Source organism: Neopelma chrysocephalum, unplaced genomic scaffold (assembly GCF_003984885.1).
Source record: "Neopelma chrysocephalum unplaced genomic scaffold, ASM398488v2 Primary Assembly neopelma1_70, whole genome shotgun sequence".
Classification (NCBI taxonomy): domain Eukaryota; kingdom Metazoa; phylum Chordata; class Aves; order Passeriformes; family Pipridae; genus Neopelma; species Neopelma chrysocephalum.
This window is the reverse complement of record NW_020897730.1, coordinates 8,581,118-8,607,973: the sequence shown is the minus strand read 5'-3', so window position 1 is coordinate 8,607,973 and position 26,856 is coordinate 8,581,118. Positions and strand designations below refer to the sequence as shown.

Genomic DNA, 26,856 nt, shown 5'->3' with positions numbered 1-26,856 from the left:
TTTCCCAGTAAGGTCATCTCAAAGTTGCTGCCTGCCCAGAAGCACGTGCAACACATCAACAAGATGGAGCCATTCTCCCACCAAAAATGGGCTCCCCATCATGCTGGTGGAAAACCAGGTCCTTCAGGTGCCTTTCTGGAGCACCTATGTGGTCAGAACATTCCTCATCTCAAGGCTGCAGAGATCCCAACGGGCTGCACTTCATGGGATGGGACTGGACTATAAATGTAGCTGTAGAAGACTTGTAACAAATAAAGAGTTCATTTATGTTTTAGAGGAAATATGGAGGTTCCTCCCCTCAACTGCAAAGCTCATAGGTTTCCAGCATGTTCTTTTTTTTTTAAAGTCCAGAGCTTCGAAGCAGATGCTTTTACAGCTAGACCAAAATTTTGACTTATTGAGCACTGCCTGGCAGAGCTAAACAACAGCCTCTGAGCCAAGCTGCAATATGCAAGTATTAGAAAGTAAATTATATTAGGTGCCAGCCACTATCACAGTGACCCATATCTTAGGGTCAACTGCATCTCTGTCACGCAGTCCTCCTAAAGCAGGTTTTATTGCCAAGCTTTTTAATGTGCCACTGTTCAATCAAATAAAGCAGCCTTCTGCCAGAGTGTGAGCAAGATTAGGAAGTAGAACTGACTTAAAATAAGTCTCCTAAGAGCAAGGGGCAATGAATACCACCTCAGGAAATGAAAAACTGAACCAAGAGGGAAATGTTGAAAAAAAAGTTTCACAATACAAGCTGGTTTTCTTTTGTTGTGGACAAGTCTCCAGGCGACTGACTTGCTGTTAACTAGATTTACTGAAATGTATCAGTCACATTCTTAGTATCAGCATTTCAGCCTTCAAAAGGCATGTCTGAAGGGGTCAGGTTTGCCTCAGGGTGGTGCAGAGTTGCTTCCTCAGCCCAGAGCTGAGGGTAAGAGAGGGCTGTCAGGCAGAGCTGACTGGGCCACCAGGGAGAAGAGGCTTTGGCAAACAGTTACTGTAAGATGCAGCTCCCTTCATCAGAACCCCCAGCATGGAAAGAGCACCCAGATACTGAAGAACTAAATGCAAAATGCAGCAAAAATGACTGTAACAAGTGAAACAGGAACTTCCTCCCTGACTGACCAGAGACTTAATTGTGGAAAGAGGAACAATCGAGTTCAGGAAAAAATATTCTGACACTTCCCTACCAGTAGGATGAAATACTGGGAGAGAAAGCTTGGGAAAGCATTAAGGGACCCCTATTGCTCTCTGCAGTAAGGAGAGAAGTTCCCCAAAGCTGGCCAGCCAGAAGGCAACAGCAGGCTTAGGTCACACGCAGACAGGCACATGTCTATGAAGAAGTCCAGCAGCTGGAAAGGCAAGGCTGAGCACATGGATCAAATGCCCACTGGTCACCCGAGCAGCAGAGGTATCTTGGTGCTTCACAGACCTCAGCAGCAACTTTCCCACACGGGCTGCCCTTGGGTCTGTCAGGGATGTGCAAGGACAGGGGAAGAGTCCCACAGAGCCTGGAGGCATGGGCAGGCTCCCCAGCAGGCTGCTCAGCCATGTCCCCAGCAGCTCTCCTGTCACTGTGGGGAAGAGCCTCCCCCCTGCAGCGCCCTCCCACTGCCCAGCTCCACCATGCCACCGGGCTGGACCCTCCAGGGCAGTCCAGCTGCTGCTTTCCAGCAGCAATAGCTCTGTGGAGGGCAGGTGCTTCTCATTCCAAACAAACACACACTTTACATATCAGAGGTAAAAGATTTTATTATCCCACAGGTTTTTCCTAAGAAGTAAGAGTCCTACCAGACAAAATATACAAAGCATCTTATGTTTTCTTTCTAGACAACTGCATTCTCATCCTATGAAACAGTGACCACATGAGTTCACCTTAAAGAACTGAGGTTTGTCCTTACAGCTGGGGGGTTGCACAGAGTTAGCATATTCAATGACCAGTTAAATCATGCAGAATCAGAAGGAAGGGGAAAAAGGTCTGTATGCTCACCTGAGTGCAGGCTTAGGTTTCTAGAAATGAAGAGAAACGCAGAGCTTAAATTTACCAGTTTGCAGCACTTCCATTAAGTGAACAAATTTTCTGACCCACTTCTTGTCATCTTCTTGGCAATTAAAGGTTGAGGCAAACAGCAACTTATCACTGCAAAAACACAATGCTAGAGAAGTAAACACCCCTCTGGCAGTGGGAAACCTTCCTTACCAACCTCCATGAAGTGCATGTAATTCTTCATTTTACATCAAGCTTAAAGCAGAATGAAACCAATGTGTCATCCTCTACTACTTAAAACTTCATGTTTATATAAAAAAATAAATTCTCAGCCTCTAAGGATATACTAATTCCTATTGCACTGCATGACCATTCTGAGATCCTGTTTTCTTTTCACATAATTAACTCATAGTATTACTACTTAAAAGTTAAAAGTATATTCACTTTTTTTTTGTTCTGCTGAGTTAATGATTGTACTTGCATTTACTTTATCCTTCCTCTTCTAAAACAACAAGCTCATTTTAACAGATGGTGAACAAGTCCAGATTTGCTGGAAACCAATTAACAAGAATGTGCCAAGTTGAAACTCACCCCATTCTTTCAAGCCAAAAAACTGCCTGCATTTCAAGAACCTAATTAGTTTTAACTATATTTATGGAAGAGAGGGAAGAATATTTAATTACTCTGCAATTCTTCTGTCTGATGATCAATAGAAATGCAGTTTTGTTCACACAGTTTTTCTGCAGTATATTGATCAGCTGAATCTAGCCTTGTATCAATATCTGTATTACAATGGTGCCTGCAGATAATGTGATATACAGCTGGATTATAGTAATTACTATCAAAACAGCTTTCATCAGAAGAGTTATACAAGAAGATACACTCTGTTAAAAAAAAGATTCAAAAAATCTGCTTCTCCATTTGCCAGTAACTCCCAGTTCTGCTGCTGACGCTTCATATGTGGGCATGGCAGCCCATCCACACACAGATGGGATCTCGACAGTGCAGGAAGACAGACCTGTGTGAACACAACTCACCCTCTCAAGCACACAGTTGGCCAGGACAGACGGGGCTCCACCTGCAGCCACAGCCTATAGATGGCACATCAGTGGGGCTTTGGCACTTTGCATCGAAAGATAATACACCTCTATTTACTCAGGCAAAGTGACAGCAGATCTGCCCAGGACCCACAGCAGCTGCAAGTGTGTGTTGGAGAAAGGGCTACAGAGCCTTGCACTTCACCCTCTGCTTTGTGGTTGGACAGTGGGGACATGCTGTGTCATTTCTGTCAGTCCCAGCCCTCCTCACTGCCCTTGCTCCTGCCAAATCTGAACACCCTTCAGGACACCTTGCATTGCTCAGTGGGTCACACTTAGCCACGTTCAGGAGATGTGGTGACAGGTGAGTGCAGGAGCCAGTCACAAAAACAACACATAGTAGTGCTTTCAATGTTTGAAAATCTGGTCTTCGAGGGGACAGCACACAGCAAGCTGGGACCACCACAGCATGGTTTGGGCAGAAACCTTCCCTCTGCTGAGCTTTCCAAACTGCCTCTGTAGCGTCACAACTATTCTTTTCCTAAGTGCATCTGGTTACAGATTTTAGGTCATTACATCAGTATCAAAACGGCAATCCTCCCTGTTCATACACCCCCTGTCCTGGTGCCAAGGCAGCCTCAGAGCACTATTCCAGCCTGAAACTGTTCAGGTAGAAAAAAGTCACCTATTTCCAGTGCTCCTATTTCTCAGCCATCCCTTCTACCCAAATCTGCCCCTAAAAGAGATTCCCATCCTGTGGTGAGTGGAAAAAACTGCATCTACTCCTAGGCTATCTTTGACCACTGTGTAAATTTAAGCCCAGCAAATGTCTCAGGTAGGTAGCAGGGAGAGAAGAGGCCACAGTGGACCCAAGAGGTTAGAGCTGCACAAGCCAGGGGGGAGTATAAAAAGTAGCCAGATTACCATGTCTAAAGAGGGGGCTGAGAGCATGTGTGTGCATGTGTGTGCAAGCAAAGCCACGGAAGGTTACATCTGGAGAGTGGCTTCATGACTTTTGGCAGATAACAGTTTCGACCACAAAAGTGTTTTCAAAGTGACGAATACGATGGCAGTTTCCAGCCTCCCGTCGACTGATACCTAGAAGTGATTTAAAGAGAGGAGAGAGGAGATTCAACAAATGATAATCTCTAGGAACTGAAGCAAGGAGGGGAAGGAAAGCAGATGGGATAAAACTGCCAAACACTGAAAGGCAGGAAAAACACAGCCCATATGGAAAGCAACGTTATCTGGTCTTAACAAGAATAACCATGTTCTCTGAGCCATAGTCCTGTATTAAGAGCTGCCATGGGCTGGAAACAGCTGGTTTCAGCTGACAGCATCTCAGTGTTATATCAGAGACCAGAAAGCCTGAAGAATCCAGCAGAAGCCACAGGCTGGTACAGAGCAAAGCCCTGAATGCAGCCAAGGAGGGCTTAAAATAGTCACTTCCCCTCTGGCTGTTTATATCCCTGCACACACTGATCCTGCTATGGCCTCAGCCCCTATGGAAAGCAAACTTCCCCATGCCCTTAAACTGCAGAACCTCAACTCTGGGCAGGTCTGCCAGGCAGCTACTCCACCCTTATAGCAAACCCAGTGGTGCCCTGATGACAACCAGGACTGTGCCAGGGCTCCATGAGACCAACAGTCAGTGTTCCAGCAGCTCCTGCACGTCAGAGCAGCTCCCACTGGGAAAGCACCATGAATTATAGCCATGGTGACTTCTGCACCATGCAGCTTCCCCAGAGATCCAAATCCACACTGACTATAGGTTCATTTTTCAGGTGAGCCTTTACACCAGTATCTAAAAACAAATAAATGCAAGTACTGATATTAAGGAGCTTTTTGCAGCAATATTACCATTTGTACATAAGATCCATATTGCTGATTTCCATAAAATCATTTTAACACAATCCAATGCTCCCTCTTCATAATGTTTTCCATATTATTAGCAGTTAATTAAATGCAATTTGCAGATCTAATCTGCTCCAAACAGCTGCCATGAAGTGTGAACCTCCATTAGGGAAATTTCCCAAATGGTTCCCAACAGCACCACTATTAGTTCAGCCCCAGGAGTCCAGATGTAAACGAATTGCTGGCTCCTGCAACTATTCTCCCAGTGTTTCTACCAGGCTGACAGGCAAGAGAAACACAGCAGTCAGCACCATCCACAGTAGCGTCATCCCAGATTTGGGTTTAGACGAACTGGATGGGAAACACCTCAAAAGCTTACACCCACAGGGAGACCCCCTTCTTGCTGTGAAGAGGTCAGCATGGCTAAACCAGTCAAAATATGATTGTGACAGGGGGGAAAAATAAGTGAGGAGAAGGCAAGGCTCTCACGTTTCCGCACACTCCGCCGCTTCAGCCGGTAGGTCTCCTTGCCGCTGCACAGGCGGTAGATGAAGGAGCCGAGCTGCTCCATGTCACTGACGTGCTCGGTGGCGATCATCTCCTCCTGGATGATGTATGTCTGAGGCAGGTATGTCCCTTTCTGAAATGACACAGTTTCCACCAGGATAAAGCACAAACACTGCCACAATCTCCTCATCGAACAGAACTGTCTCGCACAGAGCGCCAAGGGCAATCAAACTGCAGAAAATTCACTGCTGGAAGGCTCAAACTCCTCTTTACTGAGGCCAGTTAACATGCTTCCCTGTCTGTGCAGTGAACTGTCCAGTGCACAGGGCACATAAAACAGATTAGGTCCAAAAATGGAATGTTCATGTAGGGAATGAAGTCAATGTAGGATCAACCCTGTTATAAACTAACCCAAATTTTAAAGCAGGATGCACAACGCTGAAACTCTGAGAGCACAACAAACCCATGTGGAGAGGGATCAAAGCCCAACCAAATTGCCAGGAACTCCACTGAAATGGGCATTTTCCATTTACTTCAAAAGGCAAAACCCAAAACCACCAGCCTTGCTCATATTCCAACATTTCTGCCTCCTCCCTGGTCCATTCAGCACAGCCACCATGATGTCCTGCCCTTCCTGCACACAGAAGTAGGGAGAGATGGGCCACGGGCACCACATTTAGAGGGAAAGCGAGCTCTCAGCATACTTCCATTGCCACAGGAACATCTGGGACAGCGACATCTCTGCTGTTGAGGTGGAGGCCACTCTATGAAGACCGGGGTTATGAGTGGGTTGCCTGGTGGGGGGACACAGCAAAAAGCCATGGGGGGATGGAAAAATGGGGTACCTGGGAGCACCCCAGGGACGGAGGCCACCTCTTTCAGCACTAGAGACTCTCTGCACACTGATTCCCAGGTTCTCAGGGCATTTTGCATTTCTGGGCATCACTGTGGCAACAAACAGTTGTGTTACCAGTGCTGCTTGGGCTGGGGGGCACTTGGGACCAGACTAGATGGTAAGCAGGCCATGAAGCAAAGACTCACTTCTGGTCCCTTGTGCTTAAGAAAGTCAAAGAAATAAAAGAATTGTCAGACCTGAGGCCAATATAAGTATAATCAAGATGAGAAACAAGGAACAGCAGCACCATTTCAAATACAACCTCTTCAGTTTCCACCCCAGGAGGGGTTATCCCCACAGAGACATACCTGGAAACACACTATCTGAACTTGGTGTTGTGCTGCTGGGCTGGCACAGCCTACTGGATCGATAAAGCTGTCCCCTAACACTGCAGGATTAGACTATTAGTGGAAGTTTGTACTACACTAACACAACAGTTCTGCAAGAAATTCAATTATTGATTCTTGGGGGGAGGAGGCAGGAGAGGCCATGCAATACGTGCAGTTACTGGCACAAGCTGTCATGAAACAGTCAGGGCTGGGGTACAGGATTTGCCATATCCATGACCCAGCAAGAGGGCTCAGAGAAACAGACACATGCACACAATCCATTTTCTTCACTGTTTTGGATTGAAATAGCTGCAGGTGAGGTGGGAGTCATCACTTCCCCTTGTGCAACAAGGACGATACCTTTAATTCCCTGCCAAGAATTTTAAGCAAGCTAAAGCTCTGAGCATCCTGTGTTCTGAAAAGGGTATGCATCATCCATCACTTAACTGGGTCACCTCCAACTTCCTGCTGCTGCATGGGGGGAGCATCCCTCCATCCTTTTATCTCAGATACTGATCAGGTCTGTTCACTGAACTGTCACACCTGTACAGAATAAAGCCTGCAAGAAGCAGCAGAGCTGCCATTTACAGGCATAAAATCAGACAGAAGAGGCCTGGTAATGCATACATTAGGGTCTGAATGAGGTCTGGCACAGCTATTCCCATACACAGCAGGGACTGCAGAGCAGGCACAGGGCATGTGGCAGCCACACTGCAAAGGGGCACCCTGGCACAAGGCTGCCCAGGGAGGAAAGGGCAGAGGACAGGTACCGACCCCCTGTGCTGCCCCAGTCTGCTGGAGGAAACTACCCGTATTATTTGCTGGACTGAGGTTTGGCCCTAGACACAGGACTGCAGTACTGAAAAGCTCCAAAACTAAACTTTCATCTGAAAGTAGTCTTATTCATTAGGGACTTGACTGGATTCAGAGATGCAGAGAAGACTAAAGTCTCCAAGTCCAAGGACCAACACAGCTCATCCAGCATCCAAACAGGAGCACTTCTGAGCAGCAGGGCAAGTCATAAAGGTCATGAAGGGCCCTGCAGCAGGAGGGAATTTGACCTCTCTGCCTGACCAGCCAGGCCCCACCTGTGGCCACGAAGATCACAGGCTCACAGGATGATTTAGCTGGGTAGGGACCTGAGGGCTTTATCCCATCTGGTCTTGAAAACCTTCAAGGATGTCAAGGAGGCAGCATAACCTCCCTGGGCAACCTGTTCTACTACTTCACTGTCCTCATGATGAAAAATGTTTTCTGAGCTCAACACCAACCTGAACACTTTAAAACAATGTCTCTAAGGTGCATGTTAAAACCTCCGCAGACAGACTGGATACCTGCCAATCTCAATAATCAGGAAGTTATTTAAACCCACACCTGCTTTGGGCTCTTCAAGCACATAAGAACATTTTATTTGTTATCCCCTTTTTAAATTCAATGATCATGCACCATTTTCATTGACTGTGAGTTTATATCTGTTATTTTAGGATGTGAGCAGCATTCCCAATCTCTCAGGGGTTTTTCCGTCATCTTGTGTAATCCTGCCTTTTCCATTTCCCTCTGCCCCAGGGACTGGTCACCTGCCATGGTCAGAAGCTGTGACAGGTTTGGAGTGAGCTGTAGGTAAACGTGTGTTGTACCCCAGCAGGGTTTCCAGCACATTTGCCAGATGGTCACAGTGCATGAAACTGTGAGGACTGCTAGGAAACAAACTGGGAGTTTGACAAGGACCGGAGATCACGCATCTCTCCAGGCGTAACCGTTTGTCTCTGAGCTTAACCCCTCCAGAGTTCATTACACCACATATAGCAGCAAGTGAGCAAAGGGAATTTAAGAAAGAGTAACAGTTCCATCTGGTTTCTTTCCCTTTCTTTTAAACAGGCCCTCACAGAATGGATAAAAGACCCAGGCTCAGTGCCTCGCTTTGCCTGCAGGAAGACTGAAACATTTATGTACCTTCTACACTCTGAAAAATCCTATGCTTTCTTCCTGCGGTTAAGATTAAGGAGTACTCCATTTTAAGACAGCTGCTTTCAGTCACTGCAATGGCAGCATAGGCTTATGAACTGAACAAAACCACTGGTACTAAACCTGCTTAGTGCTGGTTGTGAGCACAACTGCATGAGCCCTCATCCAGTGCTTCAGCACAGCAGGGAGAGCAGCATAGAATCCCCCCAAAAGGGGTGAAAGCTGAAGGCCTGTTACTCCCCAAAGGACAGAGAGATCTGCAATTGGCAAACCGCAGTGGTAACCATGGTAAGAGTGACTAGAGGAAATTATTTCTTTTTTTCCCTTGATTCCTACAATCAGTGAACACCACAGTGAAGGAATCTACAGCTTCTCTGTGTCTCCCCAGTCAGGTTGATCACCATGCCAGTGTTACTGTGCTGTCTGCAAAATCAGTATTTCAGCTAAACGTGCTGAAGCCTTCACTCTACATGCAGACTCAGTTCTGTCAGGGCCAAGGCTAACTTCCTCAGATACAGCAGTTTTGATTTCCCATGAGCTTCCAGCTGGCACCCACGAGCCAACTCAAGGAAAGCATGCATAACAAGCAGGACTGCAGCTGTACCTTCACGTTGACCAGCAGCTCCCACAGGTTGCGAGGAGGCATCACGATCGTGGTGTTCAGCTCGATGACGTAGCATTTATCCAGCGTTATGTCATGGTAAGCTGTCAGACCCTGCGTTCCAAGCACAGAAGTTAAGGAATTGAGTCCTTTGCAATGAAATATGACTGTGAAAATGGGTGAAAAGAGGGAATTCAGGGAAGACAGGAAACTGCTTTAAACAAACCTGTCTAAGGACCTCCCTACCAAGCAAGTCAAACAGGTTGGAAAAACACAGAGAGGGCCTTGGGTAGGAGGGCAGCTCATTAATAAGATCACCATATACCTATGTGACAACAGTGACAGCACCAGTCCACAACCACGGTGCTGGTGCACCCAGCTCAGCCCCATGCTATGCCCCCAAGGGCCCCAAGAGCTCCTTACTCTCTGGAAATCATGGATGATATCCGCAGGGTCACTCCCTCCAAACTGAGGCACTGGGACGTTGATTTGTTCGTAGTTGTCCTCAATGTAAATCTTGACATCTTCGTGCAGCTCTAGCTGCCCTTTGAATGGTGAGTACAGCGAGTCTTCGTAGAGGACACCGCAGTGGAACACGCTCTCACGGGGCAGCTGTGGGGACAAGACCCAGGCAGGGGTACAACACTGCCACATCCTACACCCAGATACAGCAAACATGGGAAGAAATGCATCCCTTCTGGGTTAAACACTCCGGGTAAAACAGATGCTTGAAGGTATTCCAAGATCAGTCTTTTTACCAGAAAATATCCTTGATCAGGACAGTGCAAACCACCCTTGTGACATGACCACATCTCACTTCATGCTAGTCAGGTCCAAAAGGAATAAAGAATTGCCTCTGGGATTTCACAAGAAGTAATTCAGAAAGGTAAACTGACAGCCTGCAGGCTCCAAAATTTCCTAAACACATTGTTCATGCCCCTTCATAGCCACGGCTTCCAGTAACTGCATTTTTCTACAGAAGGCATAAAAGGCTGGGGGGGAGCAGAGCATAATTTCTAAAGGCACTTGTAGCTTGGATGTGGCAAATGCAGCAAAACAAAGTGGCTTTGCCTCACAGCAAAACAGGAGCAGCTGCTCTCTGAGCAACCTGGTCTAGTGAAACATGTTCCTGCCCATGACAGTGCAGTTGGAACTAGATGATCTTTAAGGTTCCTTCCAACCCAAACCATTCTATGATTCTCCAGAAGCACAAGGTATGGGCAAGAAAGCTAATGCAGGGTGAGTGATCAAGTTAGAACATGAGGATCACAGGGACAACAGCAGCCATGAGAGACTGAGACATGAAGGCCGTGTTGCCTCGGTCTCCAAAGCATCTCTGACCATGCTGAATGGGCTTTCCCATTGTGACTGGATAAAAGCTGCCACTTGGTATCCCAGACAGGCAGTTGGGGTGACAGCAGGTGGCCCCAAGTGGGCTGGTGGGTGTCCCTCAGAGCCATGCAGCATGGCCCAAGGTGGGTTATTGACTGGGGGATGGATTGAGTGCTGTCTATAACTGGGCTGATAACTTTCCCTCAGTGCCAGAGCTTCTTCTCATAAGGAAGTGGCCACACCAAAAGCCCTCCAATAGGGAGTGATCACAGTGACACAGCAATGTGTGCCAGGGCAGAGCAGCCCTACAGCTGCCACAGGGCTTCCAGATCAGGTATAAATGGGAACAGGCAATAAAGTGCTGATGAGTCCTGAGACAAAGACTGCAAATTAATTTGACAGCAAGGAAATTTATGGACAAAGGAGTATATAAAAAGACTACATTGCTAAGAGGATAAGTGCTGGCTACAGAGATGAAGGCAGCAGCGGTTCTGGGAGAACTCATTCACTAACAGCCACTCCACAGCAGAACAAGGGCTCCAGTGCAAATCAGTGCTTTGGGGTTTCTTGGCTACGCTCTCAGCAAGCCACAACTCAGCAGTTTCCTCCCTAAAAAGCAGCTTGGCCCTGTCTCATTCCCTCTATTCTGACCCACCACAATGCTGCCAGCCCAGCGTCTCAGCCAAGCCAGGCTTTGCAAAGACTATGGGGCAGAAAAGGTGCTGAATTTAATGGAGGTCGAGTGCTCATGTTCTGTACCATTTCCCACTTACTTTTTACTTCTCTGCTTGCTTTATTAATAGCAGCACCTATTTTTGTTACACCTACAGAGTTTTGCTGTGCTAAAGCCTACAGAGCCTACTGCAAAAAGCTCTTCCTTTGCCTGTACTCTCCCCTTGCTCTCCTCTCACAACAAGCCATGCTTTCAGACCACCTGCCCCTGACAGCAGTGACTAGGTTTAAAAGGTAGAACTGGTAGCATAATTTCATGGAGTTAAAAAACAAAAGGGGCAAAACAAAGCCAAAAGGGAGGGGAAGAAGAGGATTTTTGGAATCTTTCAGACTGCCCTTCCTGGCAGTGGGGATGAAGGTGAGCCTGAGCCTACCACATTAGAAATGTCTTGTCTGTGCAGGACAAAAAAAACCAGCACCACCTCTTCCAAAGGCTGGAGTAGCTTGTCTGGCTGCTCAGGCTGATGAGCCAAAAGCCCTTCCCAACTCTCTCTTACCTGGGTGATGAAGAAGTATCTGTACACGTACATCGATGCAAAGACCAGTCCCAGGAGCAGCACGAGGAGGCCCATGGTCAGGTAACACACCCCACTGAGCGATGACCTCCGGCCCTGCACGGCTGGAGCCAGCTCCTCCTGCCAGGAAAAACCACAGCACTGTCACCTGCTGCTGCATGGGGGCAGAAAACCAACTGTCTTTAATGCAAAGGCCACACATGGGTTTGTGGTGTGCAATGAAGAAAGGCAGTGTCTGGCAAAACAACTTCACATCTAGCAACAGCAAAACACTTGTGCATTTTGCCACACCCTCCCCACTCCAGGTATATATATCTATATCTATATATCTATATCTATATATAAACATATCTGTGTGAGAACATACACACATATGTGTATACTCTGCTCCCCACTGACTGCTCAGAACAAAGCCAAGCTTTGTTTCAGTGGGCGATAAAGATTAACAAAACAAAATAAAAAAAAAAAAAAAAGAAAATCGGGAACTAAGAGTTCCTGGCTACTGAATGTAATAGCATTTATGTATTTATACTCAAAAATTTTTGTTGAAATGCTGCCACTTTTGGCAGAATTTCTCAGTGGAAATTTTTGGGGTGGAAGTTATTGGTCTTGGAGAGGTACCTCCTGGCCCTGCTGGGGTGAGCTGACACAACTAGATGTGCTGATCTCAACTTCATTTTCAAGCTCATTCCAGCACAACTTCCAGGAACATGGACAAAACATCAAAATAAAACATATCTGTCCTTCATAGAGTGCAGCCCAATCTATACAGACAGTAGCCAACTCACCTTGTTACAGCCCTGAAAAAGGAGGGCCTTGCAAAGGCAGGGTTACTTCCTGGGAGACCACTCACCCCAACCTATGATGCTCTTGTTTTTACTACCAAAATAACCCTTCAAAATGTTAAGCAGGAGGATGTAAGGCCTTTCAGAAGCAGATGAAAGAAGCTGGTTCAGAGATGCCCCAGTTTCCACACAGAAAGCTGCCCTCAGCTGAGCAGGCAGGAAGGGGAGAGAGGCACCAGAGAGGGCTCTTGCACATTAACTCCCTCTGTGCAGTTCACAGACATGTCTGATTGGAAAGACACTCTCTCCATGGCTAGTCAGAGACCGGTATGAACAGGAGGAACAGTGAACAACAGATTTAACAGTGAGCAACAGTCTCTCATTTCTAAGATCCATCACATCTTAAAGGAAGAGATGTTTCTCCAGGGTACCATGGCCAAAACCCTGTGGGTGGTGCAGGTGCTGAAGCCCCAAGGGGAGATGTCCCTGGGTCCCTGCCACCCTCTTTCTTTTTCCCCTTTCCCTATCTTGGAGCAGCCCTTGTGAGAACAGCAGTTCAGTTCCAGCCTTGGAGGCATCATTCCTGTCCTCAAACCAGGTCACACCAGCACCACTGAGGCTCTCATGGGGACCCTACCAGATAGGGATTCCCTCCCTCCCCTGCCTCCACCGAGGCATAAAACAGGGGCAGAGTTAGGATCCTGGAGCCCCTCTGCTACCTGCTCCACTCCCAGCCAGCATGGATGGCTCCAGATAGACTTTTTTTTCCCTAGCCACATTCAGACTGGTAACTGCAAAGACCAAATTGCTCTGAGGTAGCTACAACTCCAGCACACCTTCAGAAGAAATTAATCTGTCTTTATTTCTCCTTCATCCCACCTGTTGAAAGACTCACATCACTTCTACTCACTGCCAGCTCCCTACACTGAAGAACCAATGTAATTAGTTTGCTGCTGCTCCTTCAGCAAATAAAGGGATGAGCAAGCTGAAAAATATCATATTTTAAGTTTACTTCCAATCTTTCCCTTTCTCTCCTTCTGCAGACAAGGGGCAGCAACTGTGACAAGCCACAAAGAACAGAATAAAAGAAACAAAAAAATCACATTACTAGAGGAAGTTTAAAGGCTCTCTGACATGAACTGCTAGGACACGAAAGTCATGCTAGATGTCAAGTGTTTCACAAAAACAGCTCTCCTAGACACTTGTCATCAGAGAAAGAGTGCAGACAGTGGGGGTGAAGAGGAACGAGATCTCCTGCTACTGACACTGAAGCAAGGCTGAGAAAATGTTTAATGCTCTGCAAGTGAACCGTATCCAAAAGGCGCCTGGTTGTTGCAATCACTGGCTCACTGCTCCCTTCCTCAGTGAGCTGCAAGTGCTAACTCCATGGAGGGCTTGGAGAGAAGGGTCATGAGGGCATGGCAACTCAAAGGGGAAAAAAAATACTCCCACTAAAAGGAAAAGCTGTGTTTGAAGAATGGTAGGGAGGGGGAGAATAAGCCTTCCATGATTTACTATTTGCTAGAGCAGCTCTTTGTTCTTTGCACAACCAAAGACACAGAGTTATCCCTTCTCTCACTGCCAAAGGAGATGAGTTCTGCTCCATACAAAACATTTCTGGCTTCAGGAGAAATGCCCGAGCTTTGCACTTTGGGAGAAGGTGGGAGAAGCAAAGCAGAGCTCTGCCCTGGGAGAAGTTACTAAACACTTGGGGAAAAAATTTCTCAAACAAAAATTCAAATTCTGAGGGAGGAAAGAAAAAATCAATGGCAAGCATTCTGATGGAGCAGAAATTAAGGCAGTGAGGTTAAAAATGTTGCCAGCCAGGCCAAGAGGAACAGTTAACCACAGTCCTGCAAAATACTGCACAAAAATCATCTGGAAAACCCTCACTAAAGTATGCATCTCCATCCCCCAGCCCAGCAGATGAAAAGGCCACCAGCCTTTGTCACTATGAGTAAATTACAATTTAAAAGCAGTTATGTTAGTCTGTGCCTCTGCTCCAGGCTGGAGGCGTTCTCAGTGCTGACAGCCAGCACACAACCTGCTTTAACAGCACTTCACCCAGGATAACAAATCTCCACCAGGCTGGAAAAATCCAAGAAGCTTCTTCCACAGGATGCTGCCCTGCTCATGCCACAACACACCTCCTTCCCATGAGATCGCTGCTCCCTGCAGTGGAAATGTGGGTATTTTACAAAACAGGAAATCTATCACAGCTGATTTCCATCTGTTTTTGCTGTAGGAATGCCTGGCTTCCCAGCAAGGGAGCAGTTTTTTCCCCTAAGCCAACCTTATCATAAAGAGAATCAGGTGGTCCCAGCAGCAAGCTGCAGAAAAGTCATCCCTGCTAGAAAGACCCCCAGGACCAGCCAGCAAACCAAACCGTGCGCTGCAGTCGTGCCACATGGTAGACTTGGAGGATCTGGCAGCAGTGACAGTCTCCATGAATTCTAGTGGTGGGGGAAAACAGTCAGATTTGGAGCAGGGTTTCCCTGAAGAGCAGATCAAAATACTAACACATAGAAATGCTGTATGTTCACCAGATGTTTAACAATATTCCAGAATAATTCATTAACCAGACACACTGCTTGCAACAAGCCATTCTACTAATTTTCTGCCTTCGTCAAGCCTGGGGGTTTTTTTGGCCAAGAGGAATGGGAAAGGTTGAGGTCAAAACCATCCCTGGGCAGAGGTAGGGGCAAGTATTTCAGTTGGGCAAATGGGCTTTCCTCTTTTCAGAGTTTTAAACACAACATTGCAACAGATGGGCATTTTTTACACAAAAATCAACATTAGGCCCTCCCTCCCCTCTCTGGGCTGTGCAGAAGACAAACATTCATTTGCTTCTCCATGAATGAGCAGATGGAAAAGCAACAGCAGTGGCACAATGTCCAAAGACCTGACAGTACAGATGTGTACATGAGGAGGATGCACAGACAGATCCACAGCTCTGCAGAGTAACCCACTCTTCAGGGAAGGAAAATGCTGCCACTCCACGCAATGATCCTTTTTTTGCTCCCTTTTTCTTGGTACCACCACATGCTTCACTGATGGCACAGGCAGTGGAAGCTGCCACTTTGCTGACCCTACAGAAAGGGCTGGGCCAGCTCCCTTTCCAGTGGAGAAACTGGAAGAGGCAGAGGGCAGAGCACCTTCCTCTGTGCAACCAGCTCGCTCTTCCTCTGCATAGGCAATGGGGGAAAAGCACCCACCTCTCAAGGATGTGGGTCCACATCTTGTTTATTTGCCATGCATTGTCCTGCTAATACTTCATCCCACTGGGAAGAGACAGAGGCAGCTGCACACATATGCCTGAGCAACCAGACACGCTGACTTGGCTCCAGTTTGCAGGCATGATTGCTTTCAGACACTCAACTCTGTGCCCGGCAGCAGACAGGATACTGGAGTATAAAAAGGAATTCCTTCCCCTGGATAAAACAGGCTCTTCACCACGACTCAGTGCTCTGCTGGGTCGCAGGGACAGAGCACAGGTAGCAGATATCCAGATGGCAGAGGATGGAGTGATGATACGGACCATTTGGTAGAAAAGGCTTGAAAGTAGCCTGAGGGGGAAAAAGTACTAATTCAGTCTTTGTGGATTTTCTTCAGAATTTCAGGTCTTTCTCAGGAGATGATGAAAATGTCTGGTGTCCTGTCACCCCTATTTGGCACTGAATCACTATGGAACATCTCTCCTACAAGGGGGTGGGGGACAGAAGCCTGGCTGTGCTATACAGGCACAATGTCTGGTCCAAGGTATGGAAATCAAGTTCAAAGGGCCCAGTGAGTCAGAGAAGGGAAACCACCAACAGCTGCCAGGCACTGCTGAGGGCACCTCCTGCCGAACAAACCCTCCCGGCCTCATGGCACTGAGCCTCCAGACACACACCACCAGCAGGAGCTGGTGGCAAGAACCATACCCAGGAAGGTGTTCTTTGTTATTAGTCCAGCAGAAGGTTGTAAAAATAGAAATGTCACTCTATTGCTCCTTTATCACCCTTGCTGAAGAAAACAGAAGTGAGAAAATTAGAGGTGTCATGTCATGCCTTGATGCCTCCCAAGTCACACCCTGCCTCAGCAGAGATGGGCTCAGCTCTTGGCCTTTTTCTGCTTCTTCAGCTTTGGAAACAGCTCCGAGTCCTCCACACACCATTTTTCCCGCATTTCTGAAAAACGCAGGTTTGAAATCTTTCATTTTAGGTGTCGCAGGGCCTGACAAACAGGGACAAGTACCTTAAATATACACCCCCAACATGAAAAGAAGCATGGGGTGACTTAAAATAGTAGATGTGGTTTTAATGACTGACAAATGAGGAGAGAAAGGCGATGCAGAGCAATGCGATGCAAAGGGATGTGGTTTGGAGAGGATGCTCTGAAAGGCAGCAAAGTATGTCATCCCTCTCTGGGATGTTGCTGGTTTCAAGGAAGCAGCAGCCTTAGCTCTCAACATTAAATGTACTGACATAACTACAGACACTGCCACGGCTCCCTCAAAGGATGCAGGCTCAAAACATAAGATATTCACATCAGAAAATCTAACTTAACGTGCTGTTTTTCTAATTTCTGGTAACCAAAGGCCAATATGGACTACGGTAAAAGAAAAAATCAGTTCAAGGTCTGTAACTCCAGCACATTAAGTTCCATATTCACAGCAAAATCAGTTACTGCTTCACAAAATGTAAGGACTTGCAATAATGGCACCTCCACTGACTTCAGGTGGAAAAACCCACAGCCGACTGCAGTGCTGCCACAGTTGGCATAAGCTGGAATGGACTGACCTCTCCTCCCATGTGCTGGCTTGGCTTGGAGTGTCACCTCTTGGGAAAGCGACTCCTGTTTCCGCACCAACACAGACTGCTCTTCCTGCACACAAAGCAAAGCCTTCTCATTCACCTACTCCACAGGCAGCATCCCTACTACCTGCAGGTGCTTACTGCCACTACTCTGCTCCATAAAAAGCACTGGAGACTTGGTGGGATAAATCGTAGGGTGAAGAAATCCAGAAACAACTACTCCCATACTTAGGAGTTCAGACACATGGGGGCTTAGTGGTGAAGAGTCCCCAGGGATGGCCAGAGTGATCTGGGATGGCCAGCCAGGGTTCCAGACTGGAGCCCTTGCCAAGCGATCACTCTGGAGATGGAAAGTGAGGGACTACACACAGGGAAAAGGCAGGCAAAGGAAGATGAGATGAGGGAAATGAATAGAGAGAGATAAAGCATTGCAGCAAAAGCAGTTCATCCTGGCATCCACCAAAGCACCTCCAACACTCCAAGAAAGGTTCTTTTGCCAGATGAACAAAAAGTGAGTCCTGTCCTTAAGAGCAGCTACGCTTGGAGAAAGGAGAGGGAGCAAAATGAGGAGAAATACCAGGTGACACCAAGAAGGAAGGAGTGCCTGTGCCAATGCCCTGGCAGAGCCACAGGGGTCAATGCTCTGCACCAGCAAAGAGAGGCCTCTGAAGGATCCCATACGTGGAAGAAAGAGTCCTTCCAGGCTGAAGAGCATTTCTGGTGCTCTAGATCAGAAAAGGAAACAACGTGTTCATGCATGGACAGAGAGAAATACACACACACACACACACACACACATATATATATGGCACACAGTTTCCAAGGCAACCAAAGTCCCTGCATACAGTATTTGAGCAGTGCCTGTGCAGGCCTTCCACAGAGAATACAACTCATGGCTTTTGGACTCAAAAGATGCCTGGAAGCAAAAAAAACCCCAAACCAAACCTGTAATTAAGAGACTATCACAGCCAAAGGCAAAAAGGTTGCAATAAATGAATCTAATCACCCTTAAATGACACCATAGCACATGACTACCAACAAAGCCACCTGCCTCAGGAGTCACTTTGCAGTGCTGGAAATTAGAATATCAAAACCAACCATTGGCTAATTAAACCCCCCAGCTTTGTTGCTATATGACAAAGACAGCAGGGTGTTAAAAACACAGCCTAGCATGTGGGACCTAAGCACTCAGCAATCATATTTTCCTTCTCCCTCATCAGCAGGAGAGATATAAATGCCCCTCTCTTCTCCTTTTTCCATCCCTTTCTGGAACTAAGGGGCTCCTCCTCCCTCTTTGCACAGGGGTGAGGAATTCATTTCCATACATTTTTTTTTTTTTGGCAGAGGCACAACAACTTCCAGTTGGAATGATTCCAGCCTCCCTCTCCTCTTTCCCAGGAGTAAAACCATTTAGACCATTAGCAGAGCCAACAAAACCCCTTGTAAAAATAAGGCTATTCTTACCAGGCACATGGCTAAAGCCCTGAGTGTCACACTGAACAGAGAGGCAGGCAGAGAGAAAATAAGCAGCTGTTATGAAGTGGCAAAAAAACATCCCAACCTGGGCATTTAACAGCCTGACTGCCAAAGTACAGAGTCTGATAAACATGGCCTGATTTCCAGAAATCCAATACCACTCACTGTGACGATGGGGAAAATCAGTCCCTGCCACGGAGCAGCTCCAACACCACAGCTAAAGGCTCTGGAGCACCTGGGAAGAGGGAAGGAGCAAGCACAGCCATGTGAAGGCCAGGGTTGTTTGGGTTTTTTTGCACCCCTGAAGTGGGACGTGACATTAAAATAACAGGAATTTTCTCTAGGAGAAAAATGGAGGTTAACCTTTGGCACTGGGTCTCAAAACCATTAAATCCATTACAGACAAAAGGCAGCTCAAGCAAGAGCGAAGCAGAGTGGCTGCTCTGGGAACAGGGGAAGCTCTTAAATCGAGAGGCCGGTAAAGTTAAAGAGAGACTGGATTCAAAGGTAAAGACGTATTCAGGTGGGCAGATACCTGCCTCCTTAAAAGACCTTTAACAAATGCCAAAAATATTGAGGAACACTGAGGTAAGGAAATGCCAACAGTTTTCAGTTTTTTCCTGGTGCAGCTAAGTCTTCCTTCTCCTCCCAGGTGAAGGGCAGAGAAGCTGCTACCAAAACCAGTCTTGCTTCCACCTTCATGCAGGGCCTGGGAAGAAGCAGCTGCATCAAAGGGACAAGCTGTCCTATGGCACGACAGCGGGACATACTACCCATTTTCCCAGACTGAAACTGTAAAATTGCTTCTACATTAAACAAACCTATGTTCCAACCCGTAAATGCCACCCAGGGAGCCCTGGGCACAAGCCAAGAGAGCTGGAGGCTGATTTTGCAAGAGATGCAAAGGACTGGGTGCTGTCTAAATGCATTTGAAAGCAGAAAACGTGACAAGGAAAAGACACATCAAAAGATTTCATACGATTTCACCTGCAGTTTTTCCAATATTAGTAATGGCTTTGGATGAAGCACCAGAGCAGAGCAACAGCTGGGCACAGGACTCCCTTGAACACCACCACTGTGCTCTAACCACTGCTTCCCCCAAGGAGCTCCATGTCTGGAAGGTTTTGGGGTGCAAAAAAAATTACAGCACCCACTTCTGAGCTTCTACAGTCAGTCAGGCAGAGATGGTCAAATTAGCCACGTTGGGTCCTACCAAGAGTAAGCCAAGCACTGCTGATGTGGCTGTGGCCAGTTAAGCCATCACTGTCCCACCGCACTCTTCCTCTAGACGTGACTGATTCCCAAAAGGCTGTTAGAAAGGAGGGCACAGCCATGCCCAAGATGCTTATGAGCTGGAACAGCCAAAGTATTGCCTTCCGCTGGTTCTTCAGACAAGAGAGGAAATCACAGCCACAAATCTGTACTGTTCACTCTGAGCAGAGGGATCAGAGTCCAGAGTTTCCTGGAGTGCAAGCTGAATCATCTTAACAAGGAATCACATTTCAGGTTACAGCATTTGCCTCTTCTCTGAAAATCAGGACTTACACAGTGTCACACCATAAAATGAAGTCACTGCTCCCTTTCAGAACACTGACAGTGATTATCTCTCCCAGCAACAGCGTAGGAAAACTCTGACAGTCAATCCTACGCTTAAAAATTCACCACAAAGAAATGGTGTCTAGTTGAACAACAGCAAGAGAGAGGAGGCAAATTTACCCTTCTCTTTGTTGTTCAAACTGACTTCAAAGGTAGGGCATCAAGTGCAGAGAGATAAGTTAAAAAACCCAACACCCTCACATTGTCCTCCCTCAAATGGCAACACTGGCATTAAAAAACCCAAAACATACCTCGGCTCCCACACATCACTTGGGAAGAAAATACCTGTCCAGAAGTGAAAATGTCTGTTCCATCTCCTGTAAACCTGTTAATGAGCAAAGATTTGGTAGCACAAACACCTCATCCTCCCTAGGTGCTCCATCTCTCCAGACCTGGTCAGAGTGCTAAGCTTCCCTCCTCTGAGCAGCCACACACACCTGCCAGGCCACCTCGCTCCAGACAGCCAGCGAGCAGCAAGGTGCAACAACAGGGTGAAACCAGAACTGTCTTATCACTGCATAGCACAGGGCTCCTGCCAGCTGAGCATGGCAGGCTCCTTCCTACAGATGGGACACGTGCAGCGTATGCAGCAAAGCTTACGTCTTGTACTTGCTTTTGACTCATCGGTACCCTTTGGAACGCTGCTTTTCAAAGGTATTTCTTGGTTTTCTGTGTTTTGTAAAAACAAAAAAACCAACAATGTTGTCCCGAAAGCGGGTAAACACAACAGGTTCTTTTCATGTAAAGAGCACCTCCATGCAAAGCTGCACTGGCTTTGGCTCTCCCCCAGCTTTGGAAGAACACTCACCTCTAGATAGACATTACAAGTTTCTCCGTTTCCAGCTCTTCAGTCTACATCTTTCTGGTGAAAGACAGCTCCATGTTTCAAAATTCAATTGCATTTATAACATTTCTGCTTGGAATAGACATTCTGTGTCCCAATCCCTCTGCCAGTTTTAGCCAGATCCTTTGTCATGCTCAGCTGGAATATCAAATATTCATGTCCAGAGGTCTGTTAAGATACTCAAGTCTAGTATTTCATTAGAGCAGATCCTGTAAGGTCCAGAGACATACTTTTTTTTTTTCCTTTTTCCTCTGCTTCCAAGGCATCCCCAAACCATAGAGAACCAAGAACCAATGACAATGCTTCTTTTTAAGCTGACGACCCCATACAGGACACAAAAAGAAGTCATCACTTCGGCCCACGTGGATACAGGAAGGTTGGGCAAAGGCCAGGAATACCTTCTGTTACAGGAGGCTGCTTCTTCAAATTAGGATCTGCCATATTCAGACCCCTAAATCAAGCCCTTAACATTGTGAGAACACCCACAGCTCAAGCACATCAAGCCTGGACTCAAGCCTGCAAACATGTCAATGAGCTTAATCCATCCACATTGCTGCCAACTGGTTTTTCTCCTTCTCTCTGAATTTACAGCTTGCTTTGTGAAAATCCCCGTTTAAAAGACTTTTCCTCACATCCCCTTCCCTTGCCATCTGTCTTCCACCTCACAGCATCCTGCAAGAAAGTCGCTCACAAAACCCAGCACTGTATTGGCATGGCAGCTTCCACAAGCTGGTGTGACTCTGCCTCACGTGCTCAGCAAGAGCCACTGCTCCCCCCCCTGCCACTTGTGCTGGAATCCAGCTCTGGAGCATCACTATTCAAGATGCACTGGTACCCCTGGGAAGGCCAGCAGTGGCACTGCTGCTTGCCCTGCTTGGATCTGCTGCCACCATGAAGCACTCACCTCCTGGGCTTGCTCAGGCAGGTGCAAACCAGTCCCAGCTCACTGTGCTCACCAGAGCATGGGAAAGGCAGGGGAGCAGGGACATGGCAACAGCCCCAGCATCAAGATACACTACCTCTGCTAAGAGCTCCACATCCACAGCAGACCTGCTCCTTGCTGGGGAGTTTTGCAGTGGCAGTCACAGCGAAGAGACATTCCTGGGCACCAGTGGGAAAATGCTCCCCATGAATTTCAGGGCTTTCTCCTGCTATTTGTACTAAACAGGGCAACCTCACTCAGTGTGTGAGCTGCTGCTGCAGCCCTGGGCCAGCAGCAAAGAGGAGGCTGGGGCAGCTCAGCCGTCAGCCCCCCAAGGGAAGGTGGCCCTGCAGCCAGGAGGCTGAGACACCCACCAGACAGTCATCCTGAGGTGCAGCCTACAAAGAGACCACACAGAGAGACAGAAGGGTTGGATGGATCCAGTGCCAGGCAGCAAGAAGATCCTTGTGGGAAACTTTTCCATACAACCAGGAAGGGTGTGATCCAAAGACCACTGAGTCTTGTCAAGTCTTTGGGAATGTGTGGATGGGATGAAAGGCAGAAAACCAAAGCCTGGTATTACTGCAACCAACCAAGAGAACATCAGTCGCACCCAGCAGACACCACTGTGTGCCTATGAGCCACTGCCAAAGTGTTTCCAGCAGGCTTGCCAGGCCTGAGGGTACGGAAAGAGCTCTCCCAGTCTCCTGCTTCACCTGTAAAGCCCTTCTCTCCCAGCAGCCAGACCTGAGCCATGGGCTGAGCAGACACTGTCCTGCCCTCGACGTTCATCCTGCTGGAAAGCTGGAGACAAATGCGGTTGCACGTGCTGTCTCAGCACAGCCCTTCCCAGAGGCAGGACAACAGGTTTTGCTCTCTACTTCCCCTCCTCAAAGGTTTCTGGATCACACAGATTCCCAATGTGAACCATCCCGGTGCTGCAGCGTTGGATAAGGTCTGATCCACCCTGGGCCAGCAGCACAGAGTGCTGGGCAGAGCCCACAGCCAGTGTCTGCTGAGCACCCAGTGAGGGGGATGAGAGGTGCTGCCTCCCTCCAACAATTATCATTTACACCTGGTGAAGCAGCAGATTTTAATGAAACCCTTTCTCCTCTGGCTCTTGCACTGTCTCCGCTGAATAACTTGCTAGTGCTAGAGGGGTTCACAAGAAATCAGCCAAAAAAAAAAACAACCCAACCAAATGCTGACTGGAGAGGCTCCAGCCATCAGTTTTACTCGGTTCCTGTGGATTTCAACATCCATCATAATTGCAAGGACCATACTTCCCAGAGCAGTTAAAGACAAAGGGTATGTATTTATTTCCATTTCAAATTGTAAATCTGGAGCTCAATTAAAACTCACTGAATACTACTTTGCATCTGAAAAAACAATTTTCCAATGAGCACAACAAGTTATTTTACTGGCTACATAACCTCAAACTGCCTTCTGCTCAAGGCTGCTACATCCCTGCAGCTCTACTAATGACAGCAAGACTGTTTCTTTTATAAGCCCTTAAAATGTTGCAACAGCTTCAAAATTATGTAGATTTTTATGACAAGAGCTTAAATTGTATATTCTTTGCAATTCAAACTGAGCTGCACAGGGGAGAAACAAGGCTCAGCACATGCAAGCCTGCTGTCAGGACTCCTCACCTACTACTTTTCAGGACACATTAGCATCACAGACATCTTCCTGCTGCTGCATCTTTGCATTCACGGAGCACTTGCCAAAATTCACAGGCTGTGGAAGCTGCCCCCGAATCATTTCCCAGCTCTGGCTCCTATCACTGGGATTGAAGTTATGAGATCAAAGAGGAAAGGAATGCAGAGCATCTTGCTTGCATGTCACCAATGCCATTTTGCTGCAAGGCAGCTAGAGACACACACAGACAGAATTTATTGGCAGCATGAGGGCGAGCATGGCAAGAAAGCCTGGCTATGGAAAACCCAACCCCACAAGTTGGATGTTTAATAAATATCCCCTCAGTCCAGCTAAGTACAAACTACATCAAAGAATCCAGTGTCATAACCTGAAAAACAGCATCAGGAAAAGGCCACCTGATGTCAGGGGATGTGCTGCTCTCTGGACACTCTCATGCTGCACTGACTTACTGCAAACCACTCCTGCCCTTATTTCACGGGCCTTATGCTGATGTTCATACATGTCTGCTGGAATTAAGAGACTGCTGAAGAGTCTTTGTTCTAAATCCATGTTTTTAAGTTCTTTTGTAGCTCATGTGGGCTTAAAAGAACACCACCATGACTCCCAGAAGTCAGAGAAAGGCCCAAGGCAACAAAAAGAACCCAAAATTTGCTACCTAAGCCAATTTCATTCATCTGGCAGGACCTGAATCAGAATAATTTTGATTGTTGGGATCTGGCAGCACTAATGATAGAAATAAGCTTCTGTTCCTTTTATTTTATTCCTTTTTAAACTCCTTTTCTCACAGTGCTCATGAGAAGAAGACAAATCCTGTCTGAACTCATGCAGGATCAGCAAAAGAACTGAGTTCCCAGCTGCAGAAATGGTTTAATGGCAGAAGGAGCTGGAAGTCCAGTGTGATAGTCAACTTCCATGGCTGGACATCAAAGGCAGGAAAATCCTACCACCTTGGTTTATAATTAGGCAATATAAAGTCAGGAAATCACTAGGAGACCACAGCTGGCCACATTCCCCCATTACGGGTCTCTATACAGCTCCTATGTCCTAGATTAATAGATGCAACCATGACGGGCTGAGCACATTCAGACCCTGACAGCACAGCCAGAGCTGTGAGCACATCCGTGCGTGATGTGAGAGATCATAAGGATGTGATTCCCTGAACTCTCTGCAGAACTGAGTAGTCTCTGGAAACCCCTGCTGAAGAGCAGCTCTCCTGGACTGGTAATTCCCACTCACTCAGAGCGATCAATAAATGATCAAACTGCACACACATCCTGAGGAATACAGAAACACCATTTAAGTCTCCTCCTCTGAAATGGAAGCACCATAACAAGGCAGACTTTATGCTGTGGGTCAGGCCTGTCTCAGGACAACACCCTTCACACTACACGGTGTGGTATTTACCCGTGGGTCCACATTGGCAGCAGAGCTGGCAAGCTGGGGGTTCTCTGCCACAAGAGACTCCAGAAACAGTCAACTCCCAGCCAAACACAACAGTGCCCATTTCACCTTCCAGTCTTCGAGGGCTGTACCACTCCTGGCATGTGTCCAGTCCTGCCCAACAGCACCTGCCCATGACTCACAGTCTGGACGGGACTCACACAACTCCACCCCAAGGCCCCAGCCATGCTCTGCACCTGCAAGGGATGCCCAGCACCTTCATTCCCCTTGAGCCTGTCAGGATCCCAGCCTCCACAGGCATGAGTGAGTGCTTGTTCCCCTCTGTCACCCATCACCTGAAGCCAGCAGAGCAGCTCAACATCACCATGTCAACTCCCATCTGTAAAGCATCTAGGGGGCTGTGTGTGCTGTTAGCCCCTTGCTTCTCATCATCCTCCAGCACCACCCACTTTGCCCCTCTTGCCTCTTCTCCATGTCAATCCTAAGCCTTCAGAGATGTTAGAATTTGAAATCCATCCATGTATGACCAATCCCAAACATAATTCCTCGAGGCCAAACCACCCAGAGGGATGAGTTCGGATGCCACTGTCCGCCCCGACCATTCCCTCCGGTGCCCAAGAATGGCAGCGGCGCCGCTGCCCTGCCCCATCCGCTCCCCACTTCTCCAAACTCCGTCTGCCCACGAACCCTCCCTTGGACCGCTCATTTGTCTCGGTACCTCTCCGCACCAGCCCCACACACGCCGCCGCTTCCCCCCCCCCCGCCCCACTCACGGCGCCCGGGGGCAGCAGCACCGCGCCCGCCGCCCCATCGCCCCCCGCCGCCTTCTCCTTCTCCTTGTCCGGCTTGAGCGCCGCCGGCGGCTGCTGGACGCCGATCTTCACCATCTCCCCGCTCCGCCGCCGCCCGCGCCGCCGCCGCTGGCCCCGGGCCAGCACCGCCCCGGGGAGGAGCCGCGCCGCGCCCGCCCCCGGCGCCCCCGGAGCTCCGCCGCACCCGCGGGGCCGGGCCGGGCCGGCTGAACCCCGAGCTTAGGGACCTGCTTGCCAGCAGCACCCCCGGGGCCGCCCCCTCCTCGCCCCTCGGAGCCACAGCCGGTCCTCACTGGGACAGCCTTCGGCCCGGGACACCGCGGGTGCAGCGGCACCCCCCGAACAGCGGCTGCGGTGCGGCACCAGAGTACTGCCACTGGCACTGATGAAATCGCGCCAGCAAAGAGGAAAAAAACAAATAAAACAAGTAAAACAAATAAAACAAAACTAAGCACACCCCACACCCACCCACCCCAAGCCTGAAGGTGCATCAGCCTGGAGCAGATGCACACAGAGAGCAGAATTTACTCTGGGGAAAGCTCTGAAAACCCAGCTGCTCTTTGCCTCAAGACCAGAATCTGAGAGCGCTCAGGTGAGCTCTCCCCCAGGGTCAGCTCTGGGCAGCAGAAGAGATGAACTGCGTTCACCATGGGAACAGGGTTCTAGAAAACGCCCTGTCTGAGAGAAGCAGTGTGGCATGCAGAAGGGAATTTGGGGAGGGTTGCTTTTGTGCCACTGATTCTGGTCTTGTGCCACTGGATGCCGGCTGAGAAGCAGAACTGTGTCTGTGGACGTGAAGGCTCTCTGAACAGCAGGA

General features: G+C 48.1%; 1 protein-coding gene across 1 annotated transcript; it reads right to left on the bottom strand.

Annotated features, from left to right (window-relative positions):
- Positions 1-1,717: 1,717 nt before the first annotated feature.
- Positions 1,718-26,154, bottom strand: ITM2C (integral membrane protein 2C). Its single transcript, XM_027686043.1, has 6 exons — positions 26,001-26,154; positions 11,728-11,865; positions 9,590-9,778; positions 9,170-9,280; positions 5,359-5,509; positions 1,718-4,113 (listed from the first exon to the last, which is right to left on the bottom strand). The coding sequence occupies exons 1-6, from the start codon at positions 26,112-26,114 to the stop codon at positions 4,022-4,024; spliced, it is 795 nt and encodes a 264-aa protein (XP_027541844.1). The 5' UTR covers positions 26,115-26,154; the 3' UTR covers positions 1,718-4,021.
- Between the last annotated feature and the right edge of the window lie 702 nt (positions 26,155-26,856).

Bases quoted from the DNA above. Each gene is read 5' to 3' on its own strand.
- ITM2C (XM_027686043.1), bottom strand. From the start codon at position 26,114: ATGGTGAAGATCGGCGTCCAGCAGCCGCCGGCGGCGCTCAAGCCGGAC. The intron at 11,866-26,000 runs GTGAGTGGGGCG...TTTTCCTGGCAG, and splicing joins TGCTGCTGCCCCCGGGCGCC to GAGGAGCTGGCTCCAGCCGT. The intron at 9,779-11,727 runs GTAAGAGAGAGT...TTGTCCCCACAG, and splicing joins GATACTTCTTCATCACCCAG to CTGCCCCGTGAGAGCGTGTT.